This window comes from Festucalex cinctus, chromosome 4 (genome assembly GCF_051991245.1).
Source record: "Festucalex cinctus isolate MCC-2025b chromosome 4, RoL_Fcin_1.0, whole genome shotgun sequence".
In the NCBI taxonomy this organism is placed as follows: domain Eukaryota; kingdom Metazoa; phylum Chordata; class Actinopteri; order Syngnathiformes; family Syngnathidae; genus Festucalex; species Festucalex cinctus.
The window spans coordinates 5,496,642-5,523,906 of NC_135414.1; the positions used below are offsets into that span (position 1 = coordinate 5,496,642).

The 27,265-nt window shown below is 39.1% G+C and overlaps 3 protein-coding genes across 17 annotated transcripts in view; all 3 read right to left on the minus strand.

Annotated features, from left to right (window-relative positions):
- scube2 (signal peptide, CUB domain, EGF-like 2) overlaps positions 1-10,918 on the minus strand; it is a 45,511-nt gene extending 34,593 nt beyond the window's left edge. For 4 of the 9 annotated variants that reach the window (XM_077518395.1, XM_077518398.1, XM_077518397.1 and 1 more), the window contains exons 1-6: positions 10,616-10,917; positions 10,112-10,231; positions 8,152-8,277; positions 6,752-6,886; positions 4,319-4,444; positions 4,098-4,214 (exon numbers count right to left, since the gene is read on the minus strand). In XM_077518395.1, the coding sequence (XP_077374521.1) occupies positions 4,098-4,214; positions 4,319-4,444; positions 6,752-6,886; positions 8,152-8,277; positions 10,112-10,231; positions 10,616-10,703 (712 nt within the window). In that variant the 5' untranslated portion in view covers positions 10,704-10,917. Of the gene's footprint in view, positions 1-4,097; positions 4,215-4,318; positions 4,445-6,751; positions 6,887-8,151; positions 8,278-10,111; positions 10,232-10,615 lie in introns of all 9 variants that reach the window. The other 5 variants (XM_077518401.1, XM_077518394.1, XM_077518393.1 and 2 more) reach the window with 4 other exon arrangements.
- Positions 10,919-12,061: 1,143 nt separating this feature from the next.
- sinhcafl (SIN3-HDAC complex associated factor, like) lies at positions 12,062-17,399 on the minus strand. Of its 4 annotated transcripts, none has more exons than XM_077518404.1 (6): positions 17,254-17,399; positions 16,197-16,365; positions 14,942-15,041; positions 14,715-14,829; positions 14,097-14,247; positions 12,062-13,819 (listed from the first exon to the last, which is right to left on the minus strand). In XM_077518404.1, exons 2-6 carry the CDS (start codon positions 16,322-16,324, stop codon positions 13,627-13,629), a joined length of 687 nt encoding a protein of 228 aa, XP_077374530.1. In that variant the 5' UTR covers positions 16,325-16,365; positions 17,254-17,399; the 3' UTR covers positions 12,062-13,626. The 4 variants fall into 4 exon arrangements, with proteins under 4 accessions (XP_077374530.1, XP_077374529.1, XP_077374531.1 ...); XM_077518403.1 differs by lacking the exon at positions 17,254-17,399 and adding an exon at positions 17,077-17,214; XM_077518405.1 differs by lacking the exon at positions 17,254-17,399 and adding an exon at positions 16,545-17,211.
- Positions 17,400-17,975: 576 nt separating this feature from the next.
- Positions 17,976-27,265, minus strand: part of dennd5a (DENN/MADD domain containing 5A) — a 46,173-nt gene continuing 36,883 nt past the window's right edge. For all 4 annotated transcript variants that reach the window (XM_077518391.1, XM_077518389.1, XM_077518390.1 and 1 more), the window contains 9 exons: positions 26,224-26,352; positions 24,546-24,667; positions 24,318-24,463; positions 23,354-23,472; positions 23,087-23,268; positions 21,434-21,516; positions 20,043-20,166; positions 19,798-19,966; positions 17,976-19,354 (listed from right to left, as the gene is read on the minus strand). In XM_077518391.1, the coding sequence (XP_077374517.1) occupies positions 19,171-19,354; positions 19,798-19,966; positions 20,043-20,166; positions 21,434-21,516; positions 23,087-23,268; positions 23,354-23,472; positions 24,318-24,463; positions 24,546-24,667; positions 26,224-26,352 (1,258 nt within the window). In that variant the 3' untranslated portion in view covers positions 17,976-19,170. The remainder of the gene's footprint in view (positions 19,355-19,797; positions 19,967-20,042; positions 20,167-21,433; positions 21,517-23,086; positions 23,269-23,353; positions 23,473-24,317; positions 24,464-24,545; positions 24,668-26,223; positions 26,353-27,265) is intronic.

Genomic DNA, 27,265 nt, shown 5'->3' on the forward strand with positions numbered 1-27,265 from the left:
TGGATCTTGTGAGCCAACAATAAAAAATAAAAATAAAAGAAGAAAATCATCCATCCACAATAACACTGATCTTCGTGCTCTTCACAACAGCATGTTTACATTTTGGGCCGTGTGTATCTCGGCACAGCAGGGCTGCACAGATATATATGCTTGGACCTCACACACATGCACACGCATAAAAGCCACCACGGTGGAGCAAAGATATCACCTGATGTCCGCAGCCTGATCCCTACCCTTCATGGTCCACTCAGAGCGCGTTCCTCCGCTACCGTGTTTTCATTCATTCATCAAAATAAGCTCCGCTTGACTAAAGAAACAAAGTTTGAAACTAAGCCGGCCCCCGGCCTGTGCCCTCATCGACTTGCGGTGAAGTTTTCGTTCTATTTTGACAGGAAATATGACAAAACACACTGAAAAACTATTTTAACAAGCACTTTTGCCCTGTTCCTTCTCCCCTGTGTAGGTCTGAGGTTGGAAAAGATCCTTAGCCCCACTCACAATATCTGTTTTGATAGCTGCACCATTCCACCAAATGGAAATATTCTGGATGCCTTTTGTACAACTTCATACACATTCGCCCAAAATGAATCTTGACATATTTGGTATCTTTGGAAAGTACTGTATGTGATATCCAATGAAACTGCACATTTGCGTCTGCATAGTCGGCATAGCATGAATTCACACTTGACTGACCTATAACCTATCAACAGGCTTTTTATAGCTTAACCGCCGACTTTAATGGAGTATTCATCTTTAGGGGGTTGTGTAGGAATTACAGTTTTGATAGTTTGCCAGCTCGTTGTCAAGTTTAATTCGCGGAAATTAGAAGCTTTATCCGCAGAAAGTTGTTGACTTTTTTTTTTTTAATGAGCTAATTTTAAAATTTAAACAACTGAGCAGCATTATTACCTTTTGTCTAGGCAGATTTTTTGAAGCAGCTCTTGTACTTGATAGCGATACTGTATCATGGTAAAGTGGTCATATGTTGTAGCCGGTATGTAATGTACCTGAAAACACAATTCTGATTCCATATACAAGTTTTGGGGAGAACATTGGAAACACTATAGACCAAATTGTGAAAAGCTGTTTGAGCATTTATTCGTCTTCTTTGCAGTTCCTGGCTCAAAGTGATATTATACAAGCATTTCCCATATTTTTGCAGTGTTTAAATACAGTCAACAACCTGAATATTGGCAATATTCTAACCCAAATATTTGGTCATATATGTATGTATCTGGTACCTCTTTTGAGCGGAACTTTGATTTGTGTTCTTTCTGCGCATGCCATATGTACAAAGTATGGGCGGTGGCCATCTTACATTGCCACTAACTAAGTGAGCCGAACTTGAATACATCGATTTCTTTGTGGCGTTTTCAAGTTATTTTCTGTTTGCACGGGGAAAATGCCAGTTTGTATCTATATGCATGTGTATAAGTCTGTGCGACTGGTGAGCAACCCACTGGAAATACACAAGCAGAGGTAAACAAACATGGAGTACCTGAGAGGTAGCACAGCAGCACACTTTAGGAGGGAGGAGGAAACCGACTAATTTATTAGTGTGGTGAGTTATATGAAGATAATGTCTTTTTATTCACCAAAAAAAGTTGATAGCAAGACGAGGTATTTGCATAATGACATTGTCCGTGCGTTTCTCAGAAAAAAAAAGACATTGTTCGCGCGTCATGGTTTACATGGGATATATATACGTGGTAACTCTGACCTTTTCAAAAACCGGTTATTTTGACCTTTACCCAAATATCGACTGCATGTAAACGGACTCAGTGAGAGTAGGCACTAATGAACAGTGTTGCCGCAGTTACCTTGAAAAAGTAACTTAGTTACTTTACTGATTACTTGGTTTTAAAAGTAACTAAATTGCGTTACTGATTACTTAATTTTAAAAGTAACTAAGTTAGATTAAAAGTTACTTTTTTAGGTACTTTCAGCAGCTGCCGATAACACCATCTCAACATAAAAATAATGCGGTAGAAACGGAGTTCCAAATACTTTATTGAAAGTGCATTTTTAACATGAAAATAACGTTTTTTGTTTTTTTATGAAAAACAAAATAGGCAGTCTCTCTTGACTTCTTGTAACGTAAATACTTTTTATAAAACAAAAAATAAAAATCTATCCAGGTTGAAAATGAAAATCCCCTTAATTCCTCTATTGTTTGTTCCGCTATTCCAGTGTGTACACTTGAGTCGACTCGTGCATGCTGAAAACTAGGGGTGGGAATCTCTGAAATGAGGCCGATTCGATATGTATCTCGATACACAGGTTGCGATTCGATTGAAAAACGATTATCTTTCAGAACAGAACGGTTCGATTAAGTTCGGGAACGATACAATTTTCAATTCGATACGATTCATTTCAATATTCAAAACTTATAGTGACATTTGTTGCTTGTAAACATTAATCTTAAAACACCACAAATTTTTACAGTATCTACAAATGTGTTAAAAAAGAACAACAACAAATATGTCTTCTATATTTTTATATTTTGAATCAATTATTTAAATATACCGCAACAAAGGGCTGGGCGATATGACTGAAAAATGTATCAGTATAAATATTTATTAGTAGTTATTGACAGTTATAATTGTTTTTTTGTTTTTTTGTTTGTTTTTTCTCTTCAAAATAAGGATCAGGTAAACAAAAGGTTGATAATTTAATGTTAAATATAAATATTTAACCTTTAGACAGACACCAACACAATTAAACAGAATATGTGCACATTGTGAAGTATTTCAGAAACATAGATTTAAGACATGAAATAAACCTACCGTCCAGCCAAAAGAAATATGAAGCCACCTTATGGAACAATAAATCTATCAAACACATTTTAACCACTTAATATATGCAAAAATATTTCCAAAAGTTCATTTCCAGTTTTAATCACCAATTTTTGTTTTTAACAATTTTTGTTTTTCTTTTGCCATCACATTCATTTTTGGTTAATGTATGACATCTTTGTTTTTTTAATCTGAGACACGATGATGACCACAGAATCACTACTGTTTATATTTTGTTTTTTGGGCTGTCGTTCATTTTGAGTTTGTCGTTCATTTTGAGTTTGATGACGTAATCGCGGGCACGTCTCAGTTCTCCTATCTGCTGCTCATGCTAGTTGTAGACATTGACAGGGAGCTACAAACTGAGAAATGAGATACTTGCAGTGTGCTTTTAGCATAGCTGGTGTGTTGGCTGTGGGACATACCTGTGTCGTTTGAATCCATGCATTGGATCGTCACGGGAGCTATTCTTTTTGGCTCGTGCACAGTACCAACGCCGGCCCGGGACATACAAGTGCACCGAGAGGACTCGATAGCAATGGGAAATACCGAGATGTACGGCACCGGCTTCTGCTAACTGTCTCCAGTTGCATGTTGTCACTCGTGCGTGCGCGCGCGCGCGCCGTGTCGCGAGCACGGCGTTGTCGGTAAGTTTGAGAGGGTTTAGTGTTGAATTGTCCGTGAGAAGTAAAAGCTATATGGTGTTCTATACTGCAGATTTTCACCTGCAGTCAGTGGGGGCAATAAGAGTGTTACAAAGGTGATTGAAACTTTGCCGGTTCAGTGATTAACTATAATTGCCATGTGGACATCAAACTCTCTGAATTATTGTATTCTATATTTTTTAAACCAGCTGTGGCGGAACTTCACAGCGCAGTTAGAGTTAACTGTGACCACTCCCGCAGCGGCGCAGCCCTCCCTTTTGGCCTGAAATTGCAAAATTACTAACATTCAGTGAGTGATGAGCCACTTGCCATGCCAGATTTATGCCAGTCGGAAAAAAACAAGGCCATGGTGTTCAAATCAAAGGTTCCACTGTTTGTGTTTAAATGCAATGCGCTCTCATAATGCATAATATGTCTTGAGCATATTAACCAAAGCAGCATTTCTGGTGAGTATTATGTATTTTATTAAATATCTTTGCAATGTCAGATAATCATAGATTCCGAACTGTTTCAAATTCAGATTACTCTTATAGCATAAATGCCAATCTAAGGTTAATAAGATACTGTAATGCTTTTTGTGTGTGTCTGCATGTGTGCATGGCATACACAAACATGGACATAAGGCTAAAAGACTTACCGACACACGACCTCCTGTCAGGCTGCATGGTGTACCTGACGTGACACTTGCAAATGGGGCCACTATCCGTATCCTCACAGGTGTGCTGGCACCCTCCGTTGCCATGGTTACATGTCACTATGGGAGTCAACATCACACAACTATGAGCTGCACAGTCAGCGATTTGAAGCTGTCGAATGTGTATGCACGTGTATGTTTGTGGTGGGAAGCGTCACACTTACAGATGCAGTCACTCTGGTTGCGCGCCAACTCGAACCCCGGGCGACACTCGCAGGCCGCGCCCCCCTTGGGCGTCTCTTTGCAGATGTGGGCGCAGCCGTGCTCCTTATTCATACAGTTGAGGCCCTCTGGGATGCACAGAGGAACACAATGAGGCTCTCGAGACACCTACAGTGAGCGAGCGGCTCCGCACAAAAGGCGCTCATAATGAGAGCTTAGCATGGGACTGCTTGGTCTCACGTTTGGGAACAACACAAAACATCTTATTTTTAATTAAGGAAAAAAGTGGACCTTGAAATACAATATGTTTTTAGTTATGAGTGTAGTCATGAAATGAATAAAACTCATATCCAATTCTCAAATCATTTTTCCCATTGAAATGAATGGAAATGACATTAATCCATTCCAGTCTCCCCCCACCCCAAAAAACAAAACAAAAAAACAGCTCAGACTCGCACCTAAAATCCACATTCGTTATTCAGCCAACAAATGACCGAGTCGAAGCGGTTCCTCAATTTACATTTGGGGAAAAACACCTCGTAGTCAACAAATTAAAATTCCAATTTGATCAAAATGTTATAAGCACATTTGTTTAAAAAAAAAAAAAAAACAATTCAAGCAAACAGAAACAAAATGACCAAATAACAAATAAAACAACAAGAAATAAAATCTATATAACGCTTAATCTTGATCATATATTTACAAAGCATATTTACTTACAATTATACTTGTAATTTTACACATAGGGGTGTATAAACTTATGAGTGCACTACTGGATGGTGAGAAAAAAGGCTTTATGTCCATAAAATCCAAAATTCTGTGGCAGATGTTTTGATATTTTCAGAGGTTGAAGTTGACATGAATAGAGATGTGCATTGTGCATGTGAATTTTGGTGACAATTTGTAGCATTTTTGCTTCATTAAGCAATATTTAGCTTTTGTGCATTCACACTTTGCTCATAAGTCTACATATCCTGAGGATAAACTTTCAAGGATAACTGTATTTCATTCAAATGTTTCAAAGTGTAGCACACACCCGCCAGCGTGTTGACACAGCATATCAAAACATGAAAAGGTTAACCTTTTTAGTTAAAAAACAAACAAACAAAACCATCCAAGTTGCTAGCTACTAGGCTCATCCTAGCTAGCGCTAAGCTAGTTCAGCTAGTTCTAGCGCCCAATTTCAAACATCACATCAAACATTCCGCTCTTATGTGTTCTGACTCGAAAGAGAAAATGACGTTCATTTTCAAAGGTCAATTCGCTACTCAATTTGGATAATGACATAATTACAATTAATTGAATTAAAAGGAATGAAAGCACTGCAGCATTGACGTTAATTAGCATTAGCATCAAGCTAGCTGACTGAAAGGCTTAAGTTATGTGATTAGTTTAAATACCCAACAAGGTGTAATTGTCTTTGTTTAGTTTGACAGTAAACGTCAACTAGTGATGAATTGTTCACTATTATGAATATGTGGTTTCAGAGTGCACACAGTGAAACGGTCGTTGTGCGCGCTACCGCGCTTCCTTGATGCTTTCAGCTGGAAAATGAGATATGGAGCATTTGTAATGATGGGTCACAGCGGAGTGGCCGGGTCCTCAGGATTTAAAAGGCCTGTCAGGAACCGATGGAGTGGAGCGCACAAAGGCGCTCCAGTGTGATGTGTGACACAGAGCACACAGGGGCGAGTGTTGCACTTATTAACTTGTTTTGTTCTCGGGGATGCAGACGTCCTTTTTCCCACAGCATGTTGCCACTGCAGATGAAAAGCGAAAGAGACGGAAGCCAGCTTGAGGCTGTCAAGCCTCATTGTGCCTCCGAAGTCTCAAATTTGTATGAAAATTTGTTACTCACAAGGAGACACAAGCGTTACTCAAATCCCACTTCAAATTTTAAGCGCTGAGACATGCGCGTGTGTTTTGAGAAAGTCATTTAATCATTTATTCGATAGCCTTCATATCTAGCAGTCAATCATATTGCTAAAAGGGCATGTCCTGCCTGGAACTCCAGTGAGATTCATATACCGGTACTTTGAAATGATGCTACATAAGGAGGTGTCAACTCCTCTTTCAGGTTTTCAGTACAGCACTAATAATGGTTGGTCTATGCAGAGGATAAAGAACATATGACATACTAGTAAAAAAAAATTATTATTATTTTTTTTTTTACAAAATCCGCCATTTTTTAAAAAAAATTTTGGTTGGGAATGTTTGGATGTCATTATCTTTGTCTTACGCTGTAAAGTGCTAATGTGTAAAAGAAAAACAACAACAATCAGCCCACTTTTTGCCAATTTTTGCCCATTTTAAGCTATCTAATAGCGGCCGATTAAATAACCTAATAGCCCAATGATGAGGGACACAATACATATTTAATCAGCTTCCCATACACCCATGATTACGTGCATGTTGCGGGCACGTTGCACACTCACCAACAGAGCGGTGGATGCACGTGTGCTGGTTGTCGCTGAGGAAGAAGCCGTCCTTGCAGCGGCACTCGTAGCTGCCCATGGTGTTGACACAAGTGTGCTGGCAGCCACCGTTGTTGAACTTGCATTCGTCCACATCTGAAATTCAAAGTCGAAGCCATTCATGGGGGTGTTTACAACCCAAGGGTGTCCAAACCACGACCTGGAGGCCATTTGTGACCCGTCATCCGTTTTTTCGCAGGTATTTTATATACATACTAAAATGGAAATTTAACACTGCCCAATATATACAGTGTCTATATTGATGTCATAAAAAGTCAACATACCCCTGTTGAAATGTAAAGTTTTTGTGATTAACAAAATAAATGTTTTGGGAGTGGCTGAAGCGGAGCCCTGTGACACACTCTTTAGATAGAGCGCCTCATTGTTGACAGTCTGTGAAGTGTGTGCATATCTGAGAAAGACAGAATGCTATGGTGGGGTGATTTTTTTTCTCCCTAAATAGTCCAATTTGAGAACCAGTGTCTTGACTGGGGCGTCACGCTGGTATGGCAGCTTTAGAGTGCCTCGTTGCGCTATGGAAAAGTTCCGCGATTTCTAGATACTGTACCGGGTAGCTCAAGCATGTTGAGATGCCTAAGCACAGGAAAGATGAGTGGTATTTGATTGGCAGTTGACATTTGAGGTGGGCAGAGTTTCATGCCCACAGCATTTGCGACGAGCGAAAAAAACATTTCACGATTTTGAAGCTTCAATTTATGCACATGGTGATTTTTTTTTTTTTTAACCATTCAAAATTGGCAAGGTTGTTAAAAAACACGCTCTTTGCAGTGTGTCAAATTTACAATAACTTTTACAGGGACTTAATAAACAACAGATATAATGTGGTTGAAAAAGTGTGCACAACCTCATAACTGTTCATTATGACTGCGATCTGAATCAACCAATCACATTCAAATTCATATCAAATACATTTTAGATGTTTTAATTGGCTTTTTGGGGGGGTGGCGAATTTGGGTTTTGAATTTTGGCCTTTGCATTGTTTGATTTTTCAATATGTAGCCCTTGGAAGAAAAAGTATGAACACCCCCTGGTTTAGACTCATTGTTTTTAATTCAATCAGCAAATGTTAATCCATCACCATTGTTTTGTTGATTTCCCCAAACACACGGTAAATACAGCTTTTTCACCCCCCCTTGCTCATTTCATTTCAGACATAAATATTTATTCGACTTTTGAGACTGCGCATGAACAAAACCAAAACTATTTGTATTAGGTTACATTTTCTCTGTGTGTGTGAGATTGAAAGCAAGAAAAGAACTCCCGAGTCAGTGTGAGAAAGTTCGCACGGAGCCAACACAAATGTGATGTGTGCCATCAAAATCACCCCCAGCTGATCTTACCTAAACAGTTGTGACCGTCGTGGGCCAAATTGAAGCCGTCGTAGCAAGTGCAGCGATAATTTCCCGGGATATTGTTGCATTCGTGTACACAGCCGCCATTGTACTCCAAGTCGCATTCATCAATGTCTGGGGAGTAAGCAGCACATAAATCACTAAGGTTGAGCAACACCACTACAGTACAGCTCATTTGCCAGAAGGTCAGATTGGGCTAATGATGCTATGCTATGAGGGGCCGTCAAGGACATACTGTAATTCCTCTCACACACACACTACTGAAGCAATCTCATGCACGCTAAATTAAATGCACACTCCTGTATTGCTCATATAAACACTACTAAAATGGTGGTTTGCGCACACACACACACACACACACACACACACACACACACGCACACACACTCCCATGCGCACTAATGAAACATATACATATACAAATCTTAAATTCTCACATAATACTGAAATACTCTCCCACCCACTACCGAAATCCTCTCATACTTCACTAAATGAAACGTTCTGCCTCACACTACTGATGCTCTCATACGCGTGGTTAAAATGCTCTCTCACTCACAGTACTGAATTGTTCTCATGCAGACACCTGAAATGCTCTCAAACACTACTGAAATGCTTTCACACATCACTAAAATCCATTCACTCGCACATGCAACTCATTTTTTCCACTCATGTTATATTTTAAATGCTCTCACATAACTCTCATGCACGCTAAATTAAATGCACACTCCTGTATTGCTCATATAAACACTACTAAAATGGTGGTTTGCGCACACACACACACACACACACACGCACACACACTCCCATGCGCACTAATGAAACATATACATATACAAATCTTAAATTCTCACATAATACTGAAATACTCTCCCACCCACTACCGAAATCCTCTCATACTTCACTAAATGAAACGTTCTGCCTCACACTACTGATGCTCTCATACGCGTGGTTAAAATGCTCTCTCACTCACAGTACTGAATTGTTCTCATGCAGACACCTGAAATGCTCTCAAACACTACTGAAATGCTTTCACACATCACTAAAATCCATTCACTCGCACATGCAACTCATTTTTTCCACTCATGTTATATTTTAAATGCTCTCACATAACAGTCTCATGACACTACCGAAATGGTATACTCATACACTGACATTTATGCTTTCATACACATTACTGACTTTCTATTGCTCATATAAACTACTGAAACACTCTCAAACAGTACTGAAGCATCCCAAACGCTTTTTTTTATGAAATTCTTTCATACACACAAGTGAAACACTTTCACATAATGTTCTCATGTGTACTACTAAGACAATGTCACACACTACTGAAACACTCCCACACACAGTAATGAAATGGTCTCATAAAGACAACTGAAATGCTCTCATTGGCTACTGAAATGTTTTCACATTCACCAATGAAATGCGTTCAGTCACACATAACGGAAATGATCTCACACACGACTGACATTTTCTCACTCATGTACACTGTTGAAATTCTCTCAATTGAATGTCTCATGAAAACTTTTGAAATGGTCTCATAAGCTGAAACACTGACATTTATTAAACTAATGCGCTCTCATACGGTCATACACAATACTGAAATACTTGTTAAAAGTTCTCACAAACACTACTGAAAAATCGCACACATTACATAAATTTTCTCATTCAAAACCCTTTCATATTAAACTGAAATGCTCACATTATTACTAAAACACTGTCAAACATAGACACCACTGCAACACTCATGCAGACTGCTGAATCACTCTCACCCCACTACTGAATTTTGTCACTCATATACAATACTGAAATACCCTGAAAAGCTCACATACACACAACCACTGTGTTACTGTGGCGTAAATGAGAGCGTTTGAGTATTAAGTGTGAGAGGTAATCTTGAACGACGTCCCTGACGGCCCCCTGATATGATGCTATGTGCACACATTACCTTCACAGTGTTGGCCGTCTCCTTTAAAGCCTGTTTTGCATGTGCACTTGTATGAGCCCTGGGTCGTCTGACAAATAGCATCTATGTGACAGCCATCACTGCCCTCTGCACATGGGTCTGCTTGGTATACCACACAGCACAGTCAACATGGATTGCAACAAGCATTGCCAACCACAGGACGCAAATACGATCAAAGTATTGCCAAAGTAATCGAGCAAAAATAAATTAATTGGAGAAAACGAGCGAGTTTAGCTTCATAACCATAAAGTAAACGTTTTTAAAATTGGGAAAAGATGAAAGAACAAGAGCGCACTCTTGAACGCGTGCGTAAAGTAGACGTCTCAAACACACACGCACATTCACGCACTCGCGCGCGCATATATATATATATATATATATATATATATATATATATATATATATATATATATATATATATATATATATATATATATATAGAGCTATGCACACGCGCACGAACATACACGCACTCCATAGTCCCACCTCGAATCTCTGGAAGCGCAGCGCTTTGGCGACTATTTAACAAGAGCAAAAACAAACAAAAGTCCCTTGTAGCCCAAACAGCTCCCATGGTGATACAATCCAAGTTTAGAGGTCTGCTCAAAAGGACGCGTACGCACTGGAGTCGTTACCGAGCGTCCGCCTCATTTTCATTCTAGCCTGTCAATCTGCCTCACAAGGGCCTTTTGAAAAGAGAAAGGAGTGAGTAATAGTGAATGTGTGGGTCTGCCTCTGTGTGCGTGTGCATGTGTGTATGCCCGAGGGAGCGAGAATGAGGGCGTGCGCGTGTGCGCGTACACGGGAGAGAGGAGAGAGAGAGGGAAAGGCTTTTGAAGCGGCGCAGTGTCAAGGTAAATATTAACGAGCAGAACACCGGAAGTACTTTTACACAAAATAAAAGCACCAAGGTCCGTTCAGCAAGAAACGTTTTTTTAATGAAAGAATCCATCTAAGGTTGGACGTGTGTGTTATTTCACTTGATGGAATTTGGCTTTGTAAAGCTCCGTAAACGTTTCGTGTGCTTTTTAAGATCACCGGATAATGAACTACGAACATTTAGTGCAACTAACGCAATAGGTTTCTACCAGCTAACTGGTTGTTGGTTAATTTAGCCCCAAACGTAAATATGGCAATAACGCTGACCTAACAACGCGGTTGCTTAGCAACAGTTTTGTCAGTCAACCGGAAACTTCAAGCAGTCATAATGAAAAGCCATACATCCAAATTAAACAGTATTTAAAAAAAGAGAGAGTTGTAAAACGGTTAATGTACCTTACCTTACTTTATCTAATTTAATAGTTAATTTTAATAGGAAAATTTAAGGGACAGGAAACTTTACGCAACCAGCTGTGAGCAATTTAAACTTGAATGGATAGATGGAAGAGTTTGTAGGCCTACATTTTATATGAACTGAAAAAGCAATTCGGATTATTTATTTTTTGTAATTGGAACAGTTGCACCGTGTGCGCGCGCACACACACACACACGTGTACATATATATATTATATATATATGTGTTTTTTTTAAATTATATACACCACTTTCAAAAAGTTAGGGGTATACCGCTTCCAAGTAAAATTTTTAGGATGAACCTAAAATACACCAAAATCGTTACAAGTGAAAAAGTTGCACAATTTCCTCGTTTCTACCAATGAGCTTTCAAAAGTTTAGAGGTGAAAATTAGCTTGAAAGGTTACATTCCAGGAACCTCCTGACATTTCACCAAAAGCCCAATATTGTATCCCTAACTCGTTTCTGTGTATCCTGTTCCTACACTGAGTATGTAAATAAATCCTGTTTTTAATGAACGTGAATAACTCCGACAATTAACTACAGTACAACACACATCATGAAAAAGTGTTTCAAAGGGTTTCTTTCTCGACTTTTCATCAATAGCTATTTGGCGCCATCCAGCGGTAAATACAAACATCACAATGACACCGTTTTTATTTTAGCTTATTACAGTACAGCTCTACGCGGTGATACAGTATACAAAAAGAATTGGGAAAACATTGTAAGCTTATGTTCAAGGGAAGTGCGCAAGGACATTTGGAACACGCTCTACACCAGCTATCTCAGTAAGAAAAAAAAAAAAAAAAAGAAGTTCTGCAATAAATAAATATAAATTACATGAGAAGACAAGGTCAGATATCCATTAAGGCACATCTCACTTTCAAAAATGCACCTGCCAAAAAACAGCTTATCAAGCAGTTTAAAAAGGAGCCTGACATTCCCCTTTCACTGAGAACCTTAACAAAATAAAATAACCCTGCCACAAGAAAAGTTCTGATGGTTTCCAAAAAACTAAAACAAAACAAAAAAAAGGGGGCAGAGAGAGCATGCCATGGCTATCACAGTGCAACCTGAGCATCATGAACATTAGACATATTTGGGACATTAACAATGAATGGAGATTATGGGCTCTTTACACAATTCAATTTGGTAGAATCAGGACCAAGGTCACATACTGGCAGGAAACAGCAAGTGACCAAAAGTCACACATTCAAAACGTCTGCATAGTTTTTGACAATGGAGATGACAAATCAAATGTAGTCACCTATGCGCACAATTTCGAACATATTACACTTCCCTGAACTTTGTATCAAATATACATGAGCGTCAAATGACATTTTAGCATCATCGTCAATAGGAATGAATTGTAAGACGGGTTAGTATAAGTAGTGGTTTCCCATTCTTGTAAACAAAAATAGTGTGGACCAGAATTGCTATATTTACAAGAAAATAATAAATTCATTGGTAACTGTACAAAAGAAATAAATACACAATTTGTTCACCGCCAAACGGCAGCGAAACATACTGCATGCATTTTCTAATCACATCTATTCAGATCAATGTGCTCAAGTATTAAAAAAAAAAAAAAAAAAAAAAAAAAAAAAAAAAAGCTTCAAAAATCATGTGAGATGCTTCATCTGCCAAAAACATCACAATTGCTTTCGTGTATAAAAATATTAAAATCTAATTTATTTGCTCCCTGCTTGTCACTAGCTGCCACTCTCGAGTACTTAAAAAAAAAATAAAATAAAAAATAAAAATAAAAAATTGCAGCATCGTGTGAAGGAATAACTCCAACACAGAGGGAAAAAAAAGGTGGTTTTAGAAATAGCTGGTGTTTTTTTTTTTTTTTTTTTACAAAATGCAAATCATGGAAAAAATAGAACAGTCTTGATATGTATGAAAGTGACAAACTATTTAAACAACATCAAACACCTGGATAACCAAAAATAAAACGAGTTTCAACAGAATTTTTCTCCGCTCCCTATAAATAAAACTAATGCCCATAAGTTCATCTTTTTTGTGTTGTCATTTTTGTGTTTTGTATATAAAACAAAAACTATACAAAAGTTAAAATAATACCCTTAGGGGGAAAAAAAAAACAATACATCTAACCAATGGATCTAAAGAAGATGGGGGAAACGGGAAGTCTGCCACTGGAGACAAATTCCAGATGAGTGCCTTGTATAACTTTTGCGAGATTAAACGAGGGCCATCACCAGGTTTCTTTCCTCCGGGAGTTGTGGCGGGAGTGTTTCCGGAAGGAGAGCGGGAACTTGCGTGGACGCCAGAGTCTTCTGCGTTTTGGAATTGCAGCAGGGCTTGAAGAGCCGAGGATCGATGATCACCTCCCCGAAGCGGCCCTTGTACACGATCCCGCAGCAAATCTTCTGCCTGCACAAGAGTTTTTTTTTTTTTTTTATTACTCCAATAACATCACTCATTAAATTCCTCAAGACTTCATAAAAGGGGGCGGCATTTGTCACATATTTCACTTTAACATAGCCTCAAACACAAGATATTTCAGTTATGTAGTACTCAGTCTGAACACTAGGCTTCATTATGTAAAAGGTTCTTTATCACCGGAGAGTAATAAAAATAAATTTTCTTACACGGGGTGGTTTGCTGGCATTTGGATGGCTGTGCCCTTTTACAGGGGTGATTTTCTCACCTTTTCCAGTATGAGCGGTCCAAGAAAGAGAAAGCGGAAGGTGAAGATCTCCGTTGCTTGGACTCGATGTCTGAGCCGTCATCGGACAGGTTGCTGTAGCTGGGCGACTGGGCGGGAGACACGCTGGAGGTGGTGCTGTGAGCGTCTGAGTCTGCTTGCAAAACAAAAAACATTTAGTCAGGATGAGAAGTGCCTAATTGCATTTAATTTTCATTTTTGTTTTCTACTCTCTTGGGTTCACTGCTTCCAGTATATATACGTAATTGTTTTGTTTTTTAATCCAATCAGATTCCAGCCTTATTGTGTTGCCAAATCAATGTAATATACCCAGAGCCTTCAGAATCAGTAACTTAAACCATCAGTAATTGTACTGTTTCTGTCACTGACTGGATTTCAAGCAAGCTGGCCATCAATGACAGCATTTTTCTGTCCCATGATTGGCTGGTCAGAGCCAACTTGACTAGCAAAACATCATTGTGGCAATCTGCGCACATGACATCTGCTTTAGTATGAAAGAAAATGGGCTCTAATAGAGCAAAAGTAACCACAAATATGTCCAAGACAGACACACTTTGTCACTCGCTCACAAATGTAGTTGAGCAGATACGATAGACTCACACTGTCTCCTTAACTTGTGAAGCCTCTTCAGCTTGCTTTTCTTCTTGCCGTCGCTGTTCTTGATCTTTTTGGGTTTTGTCACTTTGAAGCCCGGTCCAGCTCTGGCATCCACCACCTGCATCAAGAACATTGTACAAAACCCTGAAAAGCTACTTCTGCATAGTAATAAATACATTTGTACTTTGTCACTTCCAATTATTGGCAAAAGAAGGGCAGATGTAACTTACATGGTTCCAGTTCTTCTTGGAGCCATTGGGCAGTTTCTTCCACCTCTTCACCAACAACACACAGGCATTGCAGATGTCCCCAACACGGTCCTCCGACAGCCTAGTAATAGATACAAGTTCAAGCAGCGGCTCTTCAACTTTCCACACTAAGCTAAAGAATACTTTGCTTTCTAAGCACCACCATCACGGGCAACATGTTTTGAAGTACTTTCAGCAAATAGTCTGGGTCTTGTCAACTACACAAGTTCCATCTCTGGTCTCAACCACACACCGCCAGCCGAGATGCTCCCATACTGCTGACCTAAATGAGCTTGGAGGGTCCGTAATTTTAGGGTTATTAGTTGAACTAACTACACTCTCCTCATATAGTTGAACGAGCGTTACCAAGTTTTGCTCACTCCGGTCAGGTGACTGTCACCAGAGAAAGTGGTCACATGACATGTAGTTGGAGGAGGCTTGTTGAACAAGCCCTATTTTACATTAACATAAAATATACTAAATTATTATTGTTAAATTAAGTTTGGTAGTATTGCAAGCTCAAATGACTGAATCTGGATTGGAGGCACAAACTCTGGGAGCTGGGAGGGGGCATGTCTTGTCATTTCAAAGACAACACTGGCTCACATCTTAATAATTAAGAGCATTGTGATTTTAGCTCAAGGTGCAACAATTAAATTGCTAACTAATCAATTATCACATCAATCCACTACTATTTTGATATTTGATTATTCATTCCATTGCCGTTGTTTAACTTTAAATTGTCAAAAATGCAGCTTCTTAACATCTGCTTTTACTTTCGAAAAAGAACGACCAGCATTACGGATGTTATAGACAAAATTAGTAACTGAATCATAAACAATTTATGTTTGTGCATACTTTCTGCACTCTCAATTTGAAATAATGTTCATTTTCTTAAACAGAGATGGACATTTAAAAATGTTAAAGTCGTCAACTGGTTATTATTAAAATCATGAATTGCAGCTCTAATTACAGCCCTACAAACTGAAAACATGATACAAAGTTTGAAAATAAACACTGCGCTTCAATATAGGACAATTACAAAAAAATACTGTCTTAAATAATGATTTAATTAAACTGTATTGCACACGTTCAATCATACATTACACCTAAATAAATCGTATAAAAAATAAAGGACATAGCTGTGGCTTTTGCACACTTTGACATAAAACAAAAAAAAACAAAAAAAATAAGAAGAAGAAGAAGAAAAAAAAAAGAAGAGCATATGCAACATTACCCAAAACAGAGCCGAAACGTGTCTTCATATCGACCGCTGTCTGTGAAACGCGAGCTGGATGACTTGGTCTTGCAGATGCAACAGCCGTCGTTACTCCGGTAGATCTTTGACTTGTGAAAGCCAAACATAGTCTTCCTTTTTTTGCAGCTCAGTGCACACGTAAAAGTACCTGGACGAAGAACACACACACATTGAAGAGAGCTAGTTCTACTAGTCTTGCACAAGGAGCGTATGCGGCTGCACACTCTGGCGCTCTCCACCATTAATGTAGGGGGGCGGTCCCCGCACGGAGAACACGTTAAAAGGTGAAACTAAATCTATCGTTTTTTACTTGCATGTGAGACTTACATAGACCTATTTAGACAGTCGAAAGCGAATAATCGGATTTGACTGGGCCACTTTTTGTACAAATCCAAGCATCCCATGCCGATTGAAATGCAGCTCAACTATGGCTTCAAAGGAAACCAAACATGACTTTTAAACCCAAACTGCAAGGCGACGTCCACCATTAACTGACAACGACGTCGCGTCTGCAGACAGCCGTTAACACGCAACACACATCTGCGTAAAAAGCGCAAAATTTAATGTTAAAAATCCGTAGGTGACATTCGACGACCGAGTGCAAAGACAGCAGCTCGAGTCTCTCGGAGAAACAAAAAGCTACCCGGAGCGATTTGTTGAAACGTCAAAGAATTTGCTTCCAACACGGACAACTTTGTTTCACTTTTATTTATTCGCTCGAGTTGGTCGTGTTGGTCAAAAGGCGAAACGTCGCGTGAGAATCGGTGTTCCCTTTAAATTCTAACTTTTGCCCGCTAGAGCGCCAAATATGGCTCATTGTTGTTAGCCGTTAGCATGTTGGCTAGCCCGCTCCGCGCACCACGCCATGCTGCCATTCACTTCCATTGTCGGCGGCTCTTTGTGCAGCCCACTCGCCACTACAGACGACAACTACACAGTCGACATTAAACAATATTCCGAGCTCACTTCACCCTAAATACATTAGCATCATTTCAAGAATGTCACTACGGCATAAAGGAAATAAACGGATACTTACCGAAGAAAAACTTTGAATCTTCGCCGTTTTCTTGTCACGCACTGCGCATGCTCCTTACTACGACTGCATACAGCTGGCCATTAAAATATGATTAGCATAAAAAGCCCGAATGAAGCGCGCGAGTGCACGATGACCATATAAGGCGTGCAGGCGTAGGGTTTGAAATGGGCTCGACCAATCGGAGATTCGCAAAGTACAAAGGAATGCTGGGAGTTGAAGTGAACAACTCAGCGGGAGCGTTGTTTACTGCTTATTTAACACTACGATACCCATACGCCACTTGGTGTACGACTTCAAAGATAAACAGCCATTTGACATGGCGCGAACGAGTTTGTTTACATGTTCTCGCTAGAAAGGAGCTCACGGAGACCATTATTAAACGAAACGTACTCGTCGAAAACAAATTATATTTGAATCCTTTAGTAAAAATTATTAATCTTTGGATTTTCCACATTGACTGTTAAATAAAAGTTCATTCTTCACTTTTACTATATTTTTAAAACAAGCCAGAAATTCAGTTTACTTTCAGAAGAGGTCAATTTATATGAACCACATGAGTGAATTTTGGGTATCATTAGCCTAACATAAGAATTGCTGAAGTCTTTTTTTTTTTTTTTTTTTAAATAAAACAAATTCAGCCAGTTTCCTCAATTTAACTTTTTAAGATTTGCATGGAGAACGCTACCGTTGCGTTTTTGCTCATAATTACAATTTCACCAAAATTACGTTACAGATGCTTTTATTCTTGATATATTTGTACACTGTACATGGTCTCTCACTCCGTCAACACTACATTACACTGCTATTTCATAAATGTACAACATTTTTTTGGAAAACAAAAATATATATCTTGCAAGATGCTCATGAATGAGTCATAAAGAAAGGAGTTCATTCCAGACACTGTTGGCACAGAAAAGGAGTCCTTCAATTATCAAATCTCTTTGCTCTATACATACAAGTTCATGAGAGATGACCTGGTGTGGCCTCAGGCAACCCTGACATTGGCTTTGTAAGCGGGGCACATTTTCTGCTGTGGGAATTGCATAGCAAGAAACCATGACAACAAAAACAGGTGGAGGGGAGTAAAACATTTTTGCTCCCATTATGGATGGCTGCAGAGGAGTAGCAGGGGGTTAAGGATATTTTCTCCCGAGATGATGACATGGATTGGATGACGGCTGAGGAAGGGCTTGTTGGAGTTATTTACATAAACGCTGTTATTGTGCATAAAGTTGGGACCAAACATCTCTTGAGTAGTAGCACATTGCATCTTCCATCCGGGATAGAGTTTCAATTTCCATGCAAGAAGGATCCTTTTTTTTTCTGACTGAAGGTAGTTCACATAAAAAAAAAAAGGTCTGCTAACATTTCCCAAGAAAAGGCTGCAATGGATGCGGCTTTTTGTCTTCTTTAGTAGGTTCCACAATTCAATTCACCCGTCTCGGTCAGTCATACATACTTATAAAGCATACCACTACATTTGCTTTAAGCTCTGCATGATGACATTGGAATCCAAGTTGACAACAGAGCAAGCAACTTCACTGATTTTACAAAATAATACTGTTTTTCTCTGACAAAATATATTAACAGTTTTGAACCCCACAACCCCTTTAAATACAGCCATAGTCAGCAGTTCACTCTATCAATGAAAATATTAAGCTTTTGATAAAACGTATCACAAGGTCATTGTCAATAATATGGAAAAACATGGTTCATTAAAGAAAACGTGTTTGAAACATGACCACATTATTAGGGATAAAAACAAGAGATTTTAAAAGGCTCATTGCACTTAATACAATATATGGCAAATGTAACAGTATCTTTCACATAAGCCCAAGTATGTCATTTGTTAAGAATCTGTTCCTGCATATAAAAAGTTTCACCGAATTGGCGCAACCAGTGGGAAGCTGGTTTGGCTTAAAGGCCGACGCCTTTAATGAGCGACGCCTCAAGGGTGATGTTGAACTCCTGCAGAGTCTGAAGGACTCGAATCAGAGAGTTGACCAGCGTGCGGTCCTTGATCAGCGCGGCGTCCTCATACATCTGCATCGTGATGGGACAATCTGCGAGAAGCGCGATCCAGTGATGGAGCAAATGGTCCCTGAGAGAAAAACATAAGCGGACTCAACACAAATGCACACCCTTATCGTTTTGGTTCAGGTATATTTTAAAGAATCAAACCAAATTGTTTCATGATTTAGTCAAGACAAACTTGATGTTGGTCACTGAATTAATGATCAGATTGAGCTTGAGCACTTTTTTCGTTTGGAAGTTAATATTTGGACATCAAATGCCACTGAAACCATCAGTGGGTTTCTTAAAGTTTCCCAATAGTGACAGGGTGGACAGCAGTTTCAGGGACAAATGCAAAATTGGTAGAGGCTTATAATTTTAAAACCGTTAATAAGGAAACGCTAGCTAACATTTGTCTTAATTGCTAAATGGTAAAGTGAGGGTTTAACATAATCTTCCCTAAGACAGTTAACTTTCATCACTGAATTTTCGGGAGTTGTTGTTAACGACAAACAGATGTTTCCTGCCTACCTTGCACCCAAACAAATGAGCATCTGGAACTTTCCGTCCTTGCCGATGTTTCTCGACGTGCTGTTGATGGCGCGCATGAAACGGCAGAAGTGGCGCACTCGGCTTTGCCAGTTCTCATCCGGATTCACCTCCCGTTGCTCGGCGCTTTCAAAATACACTTGTGCCTTTTCTGTTTCACAAACACAAGATTTGTAAAATGCTGTATAGAGCAAATATGTTATTGAAAGGAGACGGTGGCTCTTTACCCAAGAAGTCCCAGATGAAGACATTTTTAAAGAGTCGAGGCGATTTAAAACCGTGCTGGAAAACCTGCTCCAGAGCCCAGACGAGGCCAAACTCCCCGCAGAGGAGAAGCGTCAAACTGCCTCTCTGTAAATAGCACAAACAACAGATATGATTTCAATTTACCTCCAAGTCAATGTTAACAACATTCCATTAAATAAAAGTAATTAGACACAATTGTTCCAAAACACAATTTCAAGTCGGGCTGTATTCATACACATGAAAATGTGAACAGAGCATATGAGTAATAGTACAAGACCTTTATGATCTGAAAATGATCTGGCTTAGACCAATGATCGTGATTTTCCTGAACAATATGTACTTTGTACGAATATAATGAAAAACTATTTCTATCCACAATTTTGACCATGCATGGGAAAACTGCTGACCCCCTATCAGGTTTTGGGGCTCCACATAGAGTACAATGTACTTTATTTTTTTATTGAACCACAAAAACATGGTGTGATTATCAAGAAAGAAGGTGAATCCCAGAAATGGGGGATATTTTGAGAGGCTTGTGTCAAGGATTCATCATAGTTAAGTTAAAAGACATTTGAGTATGCCTGTTTTGTTAAAAACGGATCGCTGTGTTACTTCACTGCAGAAGGAGATGTGTCAGAAAAGAAGGTTAAATGCCTAGAAATCAACTTCCACCTATTAAACTTCTGAGTCAGCTCATCGTTTTATTTACTACATCACTCATGGATCTATTTGCTTTGAAAAAGTTGGGAAGATGCTGTAACCACACACTTGTTTGCTTTTGTGAAGTATTAAAGGCTTTTTGTCTGGTCGGGGGTCAGTGTGAGCACAGACTTTGATGCGGACGGCTGGCATTGGCGATATGTCCTACCGTTATTATCAATGACATGGCTTTTGGGTGGTGTTGTGTTGACATTAATAAGCAATGGTACATGCACAGTATTATACCAACTTGAATGATACAGTTTGGTAACTCAATAAAGATGATGTTTTTTTTATTATTTTTTTTATATGTAGTGATATTGAAAATTCACGCATTCTGCCTGACAGTGGTAAGCAATTACACCAAAATCCAAAACCACCTTTCAATTCGGTGGAATTGAAATGATCTGCTTTGGATGATCTGCTTTGGCGCTGAATACCAACGACTCAAAAACGTGACGATCACTAGGCATCATTCATTCTACAGTAGGTCAGACAATTCATGTGAGATTTATAACAGCTGATTTTGTTAAACTTTAATATGTTTTTAACAGTCCGAAAGAGACCACACAGTGGCACGGGGATAACCAGAGGATGCTGCTGCTTCTCAACCTGAGAGATGAATAATAGAAGGACATGATTGGGGGGGCTTGTCTAGACTACTGTCTCTCACCTCCTTTTCCGGTTTGTGGAAGTGCTTCACGATGCCGTTGATGGCTTCTCCCACTCCCTCCTGGATCTGACCTGTGTTTAACTCTGTCAGAGGAGAAAGAAGACAGCGTTGATGAGAGAAGTTGCATGGAGGGGAAAATACTGAGCAAGGAAAAATAACAACTGCATTCTATTTCATCCCTAATGACCTCAATATGTGATTATTTTGTTCCTCTTCATGTATTTTTCAACAAACCCTAGCAATAAATTAGACTGTGTTAAAATAAAAATAAAAAATGTGTATAACATTTGTTATACATAGTTTTTTATTCAAGGTTTATGCTTATGTTAAACTAAAGTAAAGGCTAATAAAACATAATTTAACATGAAAGACGGTATATTTTTGTACTCCAGTTACAGTTGTAAAGTTACTTATAGGCGTTCACAACAGCTCAAGATTCTCACCTAACAAGTGTGTTGTGAACAATAATATATAAATTGGTAATACAAAAACTAAAGTGATTGGCTGGCAACCAGTCCAGGGTGTCCCCGCCTACTGCCCAGAGCCAGCTGAGATAGGCGCCAGCACCCCCCGCGACCCTTGTGAGGAATACGCGGTCAAGAAGATGGATGGATGGATGGATGGATGGAAAAACTAAAGTGCAGATTACAAAAATAATGAAACATGTTCAACTTTTGCTTCCTGACTCTGATAGAGTAATGACGTAGCTTAAAATTATTCTTGCTGACTTTCAATTAATATGTTTGCTTGACTTTTTTGCGTCCTAGTATAGTATGGGGACGGGATTTCATAAGCTTGAGCTTCTCCCCGCCAGCCCTTTTTCTTTTCGGTTATTTTATATGTTGAAATTGTATGATGAAATGTTTAATTGTTTGTCCGAAAGGAAAAATGAACAAATAAACCAAACCAAACGAAACTTATGGTTTTCTATGAAACATGATTTGTAAGCATGTGGACTGCTTTTCTTAAAACACTGAACTCAGCCAAATAGTCTTTAAATAAATAAAAATAAATAAACAAAATGTGCATTTATTTAGTTTTTTTTTTTTATGATTTCCAGTCAGTAATATCACACATACTCAAGTGCAGGTAAAGTAAGGAGAACAAATACCTGCTTTTTCATCCAGATTTTATGACGTCACGTAACATGTTCCGATTTTAAAAACAGGGATAATCGCCAGCAAGCATTCCAAATGGTACCGATGACGTCACAGCAGTCAAATGTTTTGTCATCAATTTCATTCCCAAAATCAGACATGGCAACGTATACCGCCCAATGTGCCCTATAATATGTAGCCGCATACAACTTGGTTGGATTGTTCACTGCTAAAACGACACGCACGCGCATGAGTTTTGTACCCTGCAAGGTGAGAAAATGTAAAATGTGTTAGATATTCACCATAAGGCCTCATGAGACAGAAAATTCACGAAAAAATTTGCACACCAAGTGTGGCAGTGCACAGAAGGCCTTAATCATAGCATTGACAATTCAGCCATGCTGTCAAAGTATAGAAACCCACAATTTATCTGCATTTCTGTCAGGATCATTGAAGTGGGTCTTTCATATTATACTGTATTATCAAGTATACAAAATAGAAACTGGATGACCTAATTGTTTGGAATTCGGTAAAGTTGTACGCAGCCGTTTCTTACTTGGCTTGCTATTCGGTGAGATTGTCACAAATCTCCTCATCATCCCCGGCGACTGCTGCATTGGCGGCGTGCGACACATCCTCTCGTCGTTCTCCGTGGTGGGCGTCATTAGCTCGCCGACGAGGATCCGCTCCAGGCTGCCGTCATCCACTCCCTTGCCCAGCCAACGGCCGCACGGAAACCTACTCAGCAAACACGCGTGTTTTGTCTTGTACTTGTTGGTCAAAGCAATGTTGAGGCGAATTTCCCTTGAAAAGCTGAGCTTACTTGTATGTGTGTCCTGTGATCTCATTACGGACCATAACGCATTCCACCAACCACTTGGCGTAGAGACCTGTGTTATCATGACCCATCTGCACTGTGGTCAATTTACCCAGGTTCTGGCACTGGAAGAGAAGGAGCATGTTCTCTTCAAAATTTGGGTCAACACAGAGAATACATAAAATACTCAAAAATTGTACTCAAGTAATATTCCAGTTACTTGAGAATAATGTTATTTAAGTAAAAATAACAGTTAGTCCTACAAATAATTACTTGAGTAAGAGTAGTGGGAAAAAATACTCAAGTAGTGAGTAACTTGTGATTTTTTTTTTTTTTTTAATTTAGAGCATGTATGTTTTTGTCAATTGATACTAACAAGTGGGTTAAAATTAGTGTTCCGATACCGTTTCTTTGGCCCCCGATACCGATTCTGATACCCAGCTTTGCAGTATTGACCGATACCGATACCATACCGATACCTAAGTTTTTTTTTTTCCTCAACATGAAACAGATGTCCTGCCATTGGTTCAGAGCATTCAAGGGCCAATAAAATATCTTAGATCAGCATGCAGTGAAAATGTCACATATCAGTGAATGTTGTGCACGAGCAAGACACAAGATGCTGCATCCAAAATCCCATATTAGCTTTGGAATTAATGATATCGGCATGTTACTTGTGAGTAGTCACAGATACCGATACCACTGTTTTAATACAGTATCGGCACCTCTGCCGATACCAGTATCGGTATCGGAACAACACAAGTTGAAATATTATATAGTCCTCATGTTAAAAAGTCAGTCAGAGCAGAAGAAATGACATATAAAGTAGTTTATGTTCATGTGCTTTATTTTATCCTATATCTAACAAATGTCAGATCTAAAAATGAAAGCACTTTATCTAAAATAAAACTGTTGAAAATGTATTTTCAAGAATGTGTGTCAGAACACAAAACTCAAATACGAGACAAACCTCAAATGTGATCTCCTGAGTGTTCCTGGGGACCTGCAGGACACCCGTCTCGGCCAGTTCGCCTGACACGCACACCCAAGGATTGGCTGTAAACATGGAGCCGCCCAGCTTCTTACTGGGAACCACCACCACGTGATAGGGGATCACTGGGAGGCAAAGGAGACAAAATATCAGCAATTTCAAGATGAATCAAACACCAAACCAAAAGAGTGTATTTGGTGAACTCACTGATGGTGGTGAAGACATTGGTGAAACAGAAGTAGTCCACTGCGTTGAATGACAGGAGATGGTAGAGAAACTGCTCTTTCTCTTCGTCACAGCGCAGGAAGGCATACCGCTTGTATAGTTTTCTAAATTTAAGGTGGATTTAAAACAAAAAAAAAAAAAAAGGATTACTTCAAGCTTCCAATTAGATATGCGCAGTTTATCACGAAAGGGGTGGGAAGTTTCCGTATATTTCCATCAAGTATTAGGTAAATTTCCATCGAAAGTTAAAAGATGGAGAATTTTAGAAACAATCAAAATTGGAAACTTTCTATTGGGAATGAATGGAAAGTTTTACTACTCCATATCGACATTTAACACTTGTAGTCAATTAACTCATTCACTCCCAGTCAGGTTTCACTGAAGCAACCCCCTTCGTCCCGGCTGTTTTACTGGGATTTTGACTGAATTTGGAAGGCCCACAGAATATTGTGTTCTATTGCTATAAAAACATGGGAGCTACCAAAAGAAAGATTAGAGTCTCTTCTTTCATCAGGGGAAAAAAAAGTATATTTGCATCTGTTTCAGTTTTGAAGCAATTAGCATTAGAATATAGCCAAGTTTCCTTTTTATTAACAACCCTGTTGAAAACAGTGGGGAAAACAGTTTGTTGCAACATGGCCCTGGTTGATCTCAAACTCTGCTGCCACCTGCTGGCCGTTTTTGTAACAACTACCATTGCTTTAAGTGACATCTTCAGGTTAGAAGCTGCATAAAAGCCTTCTGTATGCTCTAGCATGAAAAAAAAAATACAAACTGTACAAATGTGTTTTTGGGACCTTGGCAATATTTAAAATAGAATGTTTTATACGTTTTTGAGAGCAAGTCTAACTCTTATGACAAATATTTGAAATCTCGTATTGATCGGACAGGTTACAGAGGACTTTTGACTAGCCTATCCGACTCCCACAAACTACAACAAATAAAGTTTGTGTAATGGTGAGTAGCATTTCTCATAATTTGTTTATATGCTTACTTGTCAAAACAAAGTAAAGGCACACCCTTCATTACAATGAAACAATTTTCCAATTTCCTCGAATTTTCCATTCAAATCGACCAAGTGATGGTTGGTGATTTAAAACACTTCTAAACCGGGGCCTTTCTATGTCAAGGTACCACTATACTTGCATGAAATCTAGTTATGCACCATTATTGTTTTAATCAGTATTAGGATAAAATATACACAATTTAAGTTACCTATCAAAAGCTACACTTCAATTTTGTAAATTGGTGTTTTATTCCTACTAATTCCCATGGAAAGTTTCTAACTTTGAAAAATCCCGGAATATTGCAGCCTCTAGTCATTTAATTTGCCAAAGTTTATTTAGAGTAAATTGAATATTAAAAAAAAAAAATACAAAAAAAATACAAAGTGACAACGTGAGGTCAGAAAGGCAGACAGAAACCCTCCTGACCTAGTTCACCAACTACCATATCCATTATGAAGTGATGTTGATGTGAATTATTTATGCAACGGCAGACTACTGTGTGATGTTTTGCAGTTTCAGAGAGTTAATTAATTATACATGAGTGGATCACATCTTTGTTTCTTGTGAGTAAGACATTCTTCCACAAACAAAGTAGGTTGAGCAGCTATGATCGTTCAGCGCCAGAGAGAGAATAATCTTGTTGCTCTGCTCACTTTGTTAGCTCGAGATCGGACAGCAGCTGCTTCAGGTGTCTGGAGAGCAACTTCTTCTCCATGGAGAGGCGAACCCAAGCTCTGGCCTTGCCCACGTCCGTCTTGATCTCACTTATGTTTTGAATGTGTCTGGAGGGGGGGGGGGGGGGGGGGAAACAACAAAAAACGGTCATGTCAGAAAAGCCTTGTACAAAAGGAGAAACAAATCTGATATCACCATTAAATCATTAAAGTGAACACCCCACATATTTACTAATTTTCCGTTATTCACTCTGCTTGTGTTCAGGCTGAAGCAAATGAAGTATTTGGAGCCAACTTTTTACCAAGGAACTACAACGAAGTCAATGGGGAGTGCATCATTAAGACAAAAGTTGTGCTTTGCCACCATCTTGTGCCATTTCAGTACCAAGGAAATATGATGACGGGAGATGAGTTTGATTTAGACACAAGAGGTGCTTTGTTACCATTTTGTGGTAATTGCAGGCAATTACAAATCTCTTTTGGGGGCAAAATTACTTTTTGCTATTCGTGGCCTGAAAAACATATGGCTCATCCACTGTATTTACATTATTGTGGACCTAGCAAGGTGTGTATTGTTTGGGGTTTTTGTTTTCCATTACATCCTTTTAATTTTTTGTTCTGCTTCAAAAAGATTCCTCTGTAGTGGGACTGTACCAGTGGACATTTTTGTGTGTCATTGCTGCAAGCCACTATCATGACTGTAATGTCCAGACACATTCCCTTCCACTCCACCTGTGCCAGAAGCTTGTCTGCTCTCCTCTGCCTTCCAGAGCTCCCCCCACACGCCACCCCTCCCATGTCTCCATCCTTTACATCCAGCGAGTAACCCACTTTCTCTGCACGGCATCTCCATGGCAACAGAAGTAACATTTACATGACGGGCCAAATATTCCAGTGACCTATCGCCCGGTTGTGAGATTGCACCATTAGGATATTTATCTATCAATCTTCTGAACATAAATATCGACTCCATGTTATGACAAAGGAATGAATCATTACAATTTATTAAGGGATGTGTGAC